Genomic DNA, 7,599 nt, shown 5'->3' with positions numbered 1-7,599 from the left:
ACCCTCCCTCAGCACTGACCCTTCCACAGCATCCACTCCCTCAGCACTGACCCTCCCTCAGCACTGACCCTCCCACAGCACCCGCTCCCTCAGCACTGACCCTCCCTCAGCACTATCCCTCCCACAGCACCCACTCCCTCAGCACCGACCCTCCCACACCACCCGCTACCTCAGCACCGACCCTCCCACACCACCCGCTCCCTCAGCACTGACCCTCCCTCAGCACCCACTCCCTCAGCACTGACCCTCCCTCAGGACTGACCCTCCCACAGCACCCACTCCCTCAGCACTGACCCTCCCTCAGCACTGACCCTCCCTCAGCACTGACCCTCCCACAGAGATCCCTGGGCGGGGGCCGTGTAAGGGTCAATGATCTCTCTCACACAGAGAGGGATCCAACCCCCCTGGGTCTGTGTGGGTCGGGGATTTGCTGTCCCCACCCCCCCTGGGTCTGTGAGGGTCGGGGATTTGCTGTCCCCACCCCCCCTGGGTCTGTGTGGGTCGGGGATCTGCTGTCCCCACCCCCCCTGGGTCTGTGTGGGTCGGGGATTTGTTGTCCCCACCCCCCCGGGTCTGTGTGGGTCGGGGATTTGCTGTCCCCACCCCCCCTGGGTCTGTGTGGGTCGGGGATTTGCTGTCCCCACCCCCCTGGGTCTGTGTGGGTCGGGGATTTGCTGTCCCCACCCCCCTGGGTCTGTGTGGGTCGGGGATTTGCTGTCCCCACCCCCCTGGGTCTGTGTGGGTCGGGGATCTGCTGTCCCCACCCCCCCTGGGTCTGTGTGGGTCGGGGATTTGCTGTCCCCACCCCCCTGGGTCTGTGTGGGTCGGGGATTTGCTGTCCCCACCCCCCCTGGGTCTGTGTGGGTCGGGGATTTGCTGTCCCCACCCCCCTGGGTCTGTGTGGGTCGGGGATTTGCTGTCCCCACCCCCCCTGGGTCTGTGTGGGTCGGGGATCTGCTGTCCCCACCCCCCTGGGTCTGTGTGGGTCGGGGATTTGCTGTCCCCACCCCCCTGGGTCTGTGTGGGTCAGGGATTTGCTGTCCCCACCCCCCCTGGGTCTGTGTGGGTCGGGGATTTGCTGTCCCCACCCCCCCTGGGTCTGTGTGGGTCGGGGATTTGCTGTCCCCACCCCCCTGGGTCTGTGTGGGTCGGGGATCTGCTGTCCCCACCCCCCCTGGGTCTGTGTGGGTCGGGGATTTGCTGTCCCCACCCCCCCTGGGTCTGTGTGGGTCGGGGATTTGCTGTCCCCACCCTGGGGGAGGATCCTGCAGGAACCGGCTCTTCCTGTTAATCTGGGTGCAAACACTTTCGGTTTGCAGAGAGAGAGAGAGAGAGAGACAGAGACAGAGATAGAGAGAGAGAGAGAGAAGGAAAAGGAGAGAGACAGAGACAGAGAGAGAGGGGGAGAGAGAGAGAGAGAAGGAAAAGGAGAGAGAGAGAGAGAGAGAAGGAGGGGAGAGACAGAGAGAGACAGAGACAGAGACAGAGAGAGAGAGGGGGAGAAGGAGAGAGAGAGATAGACAGAGAAAGACAGAGAGAGAGAGACAGAGAGAGAGAAGGAGGAGGAGAAGGAGAGAGAGAGAGAAGGAGCAGGAGAGAGAGAGAGGGGGGATCGCGGATGGATCCCCGGCCACTCAGCCCGGAATACCTGCGGCTCAGGAGGGATCCGCATCGGAGACTTCGGTGAGTGAGAGGATCCACCCAGACACACTCACACTCACTCACACACTCACACTCACACTCACTCACACATCCCTGTTACAATGTCCCGTATATATGATACACCCCGTTACAATGTCCCGTATGTACGATACATCCCTGTTACAATGTCCTATATATACGATACACCCCTGTTACAATGTCCTGTATATACGATACATCCCTGTTACAATGTCCTGTATATACGATACATCCCTGTTACAATGCACTGTATATATGATACACTCCTGTTACAATGTACTGTATATACGATACACCCCTGTTACAATGTCCCGTATATACGATACACCCCTGTTACAATGTCCTGTATATATGATACACCCCTGATACAATGTCCTGTATATACGATACATCCCTGTTACAATGTCCCGTGTATATGATACACCCCTGTTACAATGTCCCGTATACATGATACATCCCTGTTACAATGTCCTGTATATACGATACATCCCTGTTACAATGTCCTGTATATACAATACATCCCTGTTACAATGTCCCGTATATACGATACACTCCTGTTACAATGTACTGTATATATGATACACCCCTGTTACAATGTCCCGTATACATGGTACATCCCTGTTACAATGTCCTGTATATACGATACATCCCTGTTACAATGTCCTGTATATACGATACATCCCTGTTACAATGCACTGTATATACGATACACTCCTGTTACAATGTACTGTATATACGATACACCCCTGTTACAATGTCCCGTATATACGATACACCCCTGTTACAATGTACTGTATATATGATACGTCCCTGTTACAATGTACTGTATATATGATACACCCCTGATACAATGTCCTGTATATACGATACATCCCTGTTACAATGTCCCGTGTATATGATACACCCCTGTTACAATGTCCCGTATACATGGTACATCCCTGTTACAATGTCCTGTATATACGATACATCCCTGTTACAATGTACTGTATATACGATACACCCCTGTTACAATGCACTGTATATACGATACACTCCTGTTACAATGTACTGTATATATGATACATCCCTGTTACAATGTCCTGTATATACGATACACTCCTGTTACAATGTACTGTATATATGATACATCCCTGTTACAATGTCCTGTATATACGATACATCCCTGTTACAATGCACTGTATATACGATACACTCCTGTTACAATGTACTGTATATACGATACATCCCTGTTACAATGTACTGTATATATGATACATCCCTGTTACAATGTCCCGTATATCCGATACACTCCTGTTACAATGTACTGTATATACGATACACCCCTGTTACAATGTACTGTATATACGATACATCCCTGTTACAATGTACTGTATATACGATACACCCCTGTTACAATGTCCTGTATATACGATACATCCCTGTTACAATGTCCTGTATATACGATACACCCCTGTTACAATGTCCTGTATATACGATACATCTCTGTTACAATGTCCCGTATATACGATACATCCCTGTTACAATGTCCTGTATATACGGTACACCCCTGTTACAATGTACTGTATATACGATACATCTCTGTTACAATGTCCCGTATATACGATACATCCCTGTTACAATGTACTGTATATACGATACACTCCTGTTACAATGTACTGTATATATGATACATCCCTGTTACAATGTCCTGTATATACGATACATCCCTGTTACAATGCACTGTATATACGATACACTCCTGTTACAATGTACTGTATATATGATACATCCCTGTTACAATGTACTGTATATATGATACATCCCTGTTACAATGTCCCGTATATCCGATACACTCCTGTTACAATGTACTGTATATACGATACACCACTGTTACAATGTCCCGTACATACGATACACCCCTGTTACAATGTCCTGTATATACGATACACCCCTGTTACAATGTCCTGTATATACGATACATCCCTGTTACAATGTACTGTATATATGATACATCCCTGTTACAATGTCCCGTATATCCGATACACTCCTGTTACAATGTACTGTATATACGATACACCACTGTTACAATGTCCCGTACATACGATACACCCCTGTTACAATGTCCTGTATATACGATACATCCCTGTTACAATGTCCTGTATATACGATACACCCCTGTTACAATGTTCTGTATATACGATACATCTCTGTTACAATGTCCCGTATATACGATACATCCCTGTTACAATGTCCTGTATATACGGTACACCCCTGTTACAATGTACTGTATATACGATACATCTCTGTTACAATGTCCCGTATATACGATACATCCCTGTTACAATGTCCCGTGTATACGATACACCCCTGTTACAATGTACTGTATATATGATACATCCCTGTTACGATGACCCGTATATACGATACACCCCTGTTACAATGTCCTGTATGTACGATACACCACTGTTACAATGTCCCGTATATACGATACACCCCTGTTACAATGTCCTGTATATACGATACACCCCCTGTTACAATGTCCTGTATATACGATACATCCCTGTTACAATGTCCCGTATATACGATACACCCCTGTTACAATGTACTGTATATACGATACATCCCTGTTACAATGTCCCGTATGTACGATACATCCCTGTTACAATGTACTGTATATACGATACACCCCTGTTACAATGTACTGTATATACGATACATCCCTGTTACAATGTCCTGTATATATGATTCACCCGTGTTACAATGTCCCGTATATACGATACACCCCTGTTACAATGTCCTGTATATATGATACATCCCTGTTACAATGTCCTGTATATACGATACATCCCTGTTACAATGTACTGTATATACGATACACTCCTGTTACAATGTACTGTATATACAATACATCCCTGTTACAATGTACTGTATATATGATACATCCCTGTTACAATGTCCCGTATATACGATACATCCCTGTTACAATGTACTGTATATATGATACATCCCTGTTACAATGTCCCGTATATACGATACACTCCTGTTACAATGTACTGTATATACGATACACCCCGTTACAATGTACTGTTTATACGATACACCCCTGTTACAATGTCCTGTATATACGATACATCCCTGTTACAATGTCCTGTATATATGATACATCCCTGTTACAATGTCCTGTATATACGATACACTCCTGTTACAATGTCCTGTATATACAATACATCCCTGTTACAATGTACTGTTTTATGATACATCCCTGTTACAATGTCCCGTATATACGATACACTCCTGTTACAATGCACTGTATATACGATACACCACTGTTACAATGTCCCGTATATACGATACACCCCTGTTACAATGTCCCGTATATACGATACATCCCTGTTACAATGTACTGTATATACGATACACCCCTGTTACAATGTCCTGTATATACGATACATCCCTGTTACAATGTCCTGTATATACGATACATCCCTGTTACAATGTCCCGTATATACGATACACCCCTGTTTCAATGTCCTGCATATACGATACATCCCTGTTACAATGTCCTGTTTCTACGATACATCCCTGTTACAATGTCCCGTATATATGATACACCCCTGTTTCAATGTCCTGCATATACGATACACTCCTGTTACAATGTACTGTATATATGATACACCCCTGTTACAATGTCCCGTATATACGATACTTCCCTGTTACAATGTCCCGTATATACGGTACACCCCTGTTACAATGTCCCGTATATACGATACATCCCTGTTACAATGTCCCGTATGTACGATACATCCCTGTTACAATGTACTGTATATACGATATACTCCTGTTACAATGTCCTGTATATACGATACACCCCTGTTACAATGTCCCGTATGTACAATACATCCCTGTTACAATGTCCCGTATGTACGATACACCCCTGTTACAATGTCCCGTATATGCGATACACCCCGGTTACAATGTCCCGTATATACGATACATCCCTGTTACAATGTCCCGTATATACGATACACCCCTGTTACAATGTCCCGTATATACGATACATCCCTGTTACAATATACTGTATATACGATACACCCCTGTTACAATGTCCTGTATGTACGATACATCCCAGTTACAATGTACTGTATATATGATACGTCCCTGTTGCAATGTACTGTATATATGATACACCCCTGTTACAATGTCCTGTATATACGATACATCCCTGTTACAATGTCCCGTGTATATGATACACCCCTGTTACAATGTCCCGTATATACGGTACATCCCTGTTACAATGTCCTGTATATACGATACACCCCTGTTACAATGTACTGTATATACGATACACCCCTGTTACAATGTCCCGTATATACGATACATCCCTGTTACAATGTCCTGTATATACGATACACCACTTTACAATGTACTGTATATACAATACATCCCTGTTACAATGTACTGTATATACGATACACCCCTGTTACAATGTCCCGTATATACGATACACCCCTGTTACCATGTCCTGCATATACGATACATCCCTGTTACAATGTACTGTATATACGATACACCCCTGTTACAATGTCCCGTATATACGGTACACCCCTGTTACAATGTCCCGTATATACGATACACCCCTGTTACAATGTCCCGTATATATGATATACCCCTGTTACAATGTCCCGTATATACAATACATCCCTGTTACAATGTCCCGTATATACGATACACTCCTGTTACAATGTCCCGTATATACGATACACCCCTGTTACCATGTCCTGCATATACGATACATCCCTGTTACAATGTACTGTATATACGATACACCCCTGTTACAATGTCCCGTATATACGATACATCCCTGTTACAATGTACTGTATATACGATACACCCCTGTTACAATGTCCTGTATATACGATACATCCCTGTTACAATGTCCTGTATATACGATACACCACTTTACAATGTACTGTATATACGATACACCCCAGTTACAATGTCCCGTATATACGATACACCCCTGTTACCATGTTCTGCATATACGATACATCCCTGTTACAATGTACTGTATATACGATACACCCCTGTTACAATGTCCCGTATATACGGTACACCCCTGTTACAATGTCCCGTATATACGATACACCCCTGTTACAATGTCCCGTATATATGATATACCCCTGTTACAATGTCCTGTATATACAATACATCCCTGTTACAATGTCCCGTATATACGATACATCCCTGTTACAATGTACTGTATATACGATACACCCCTGTTACAATGTCCTGTATATACGGTACATCCCTGTTACAATGTCCCGTATATACGGTACACCCCTGTTACAATGTCCCGTATATACGATACACCCCTGTTACAATGTCCCGTATATACGGTACACCCCTGTTACAATGTCCCGTATATACGATACACCCCTGTTACAATGTCCCGTATGTACGATACACCCCTGTTACAATGCCCTGTATATATGATACACCCCTGTTACAATGTCCCGTGTATACACTAAGTCCCTGTTCCTCAGCGTGTTGATATTCCCTCTTCCTCTCAGTCCGGCTCCCCCCCCCCCCCCCACATCTCCTTCAGACTCTGTCCCCCTGGTTCTGAGGCACTGCCACTGTCATGGACAGGGTAAAGTTGGGAGAGAGTGAGGGGGTGTTTGGAGACAGTGACAGATCAGGGTGAGGGCTGGTACAGGGGGCGATGGGCTGAACTGCCTCTTGTCTTGTTGTATGCAGGTTGGAGGAATTGCCCCCAGGTTCGCCCCCCTCCCCAGGATACGTCCGGGTGGTCTGTATCTCGGACACCCACCTGAGAACCAAACAACGGAGCCTCCCTCAGGGCGACATTCTGATTCACGCGGGAGACTTCACCCAGACTGGGCATCGCTCCGAGATCCTGGCATTTAGGAACTGGCTGGG

General features: G+C 45.7%; 1 protein-coding gene across 1 annotated transcript; it reads left to right on the top strand.

Annotated features, from left to right (window-relative positions):
* Positions 1–1,328: 1,328 nt before the first annotated feature.
* LOC132813060 (metallophosphoesterase domain-containing protein 1-like) lies at positions 1,329–7,593 on the top strand (the record flags this gene model as incomplete). The annotated part of the gene is made up of 2 exons (XM_060823054.1): positions 1,329–1,683; positions 7,417–7,593. Coding segments are annotated over exons 1-2 (242 nt in total), but the record flags the coding sequence as incomplete, so codon positions are not given.
* Positions 7,594–7,599: the final 6 nt, after the last annotated feature.

This window comes from Hemiscyllium ocellatum, unplaced genomic scaffold, assembly GCF_020745735.1.
Source record: "Hemiscyllium ocellatum isolate sHemOce1 unplaced genomic scaffold, sHemOce1.pat.X.cur. scaffold_3185_pat_ctg1, whole genome shotgun sequence".
Lineage (NCBI taxonomy): Eukaryota > Metazoa > Chordata > Chondrichthyes > Orectolobiformes > Hemiscylliidae > Hemiscyllium > Hemiscyllium ocellatum.
The sequence above is the reverse complement of the archived record's forward strand: the minus strand, read 5'-3'. Positions and strand labels throughout refer to the sequence as shown.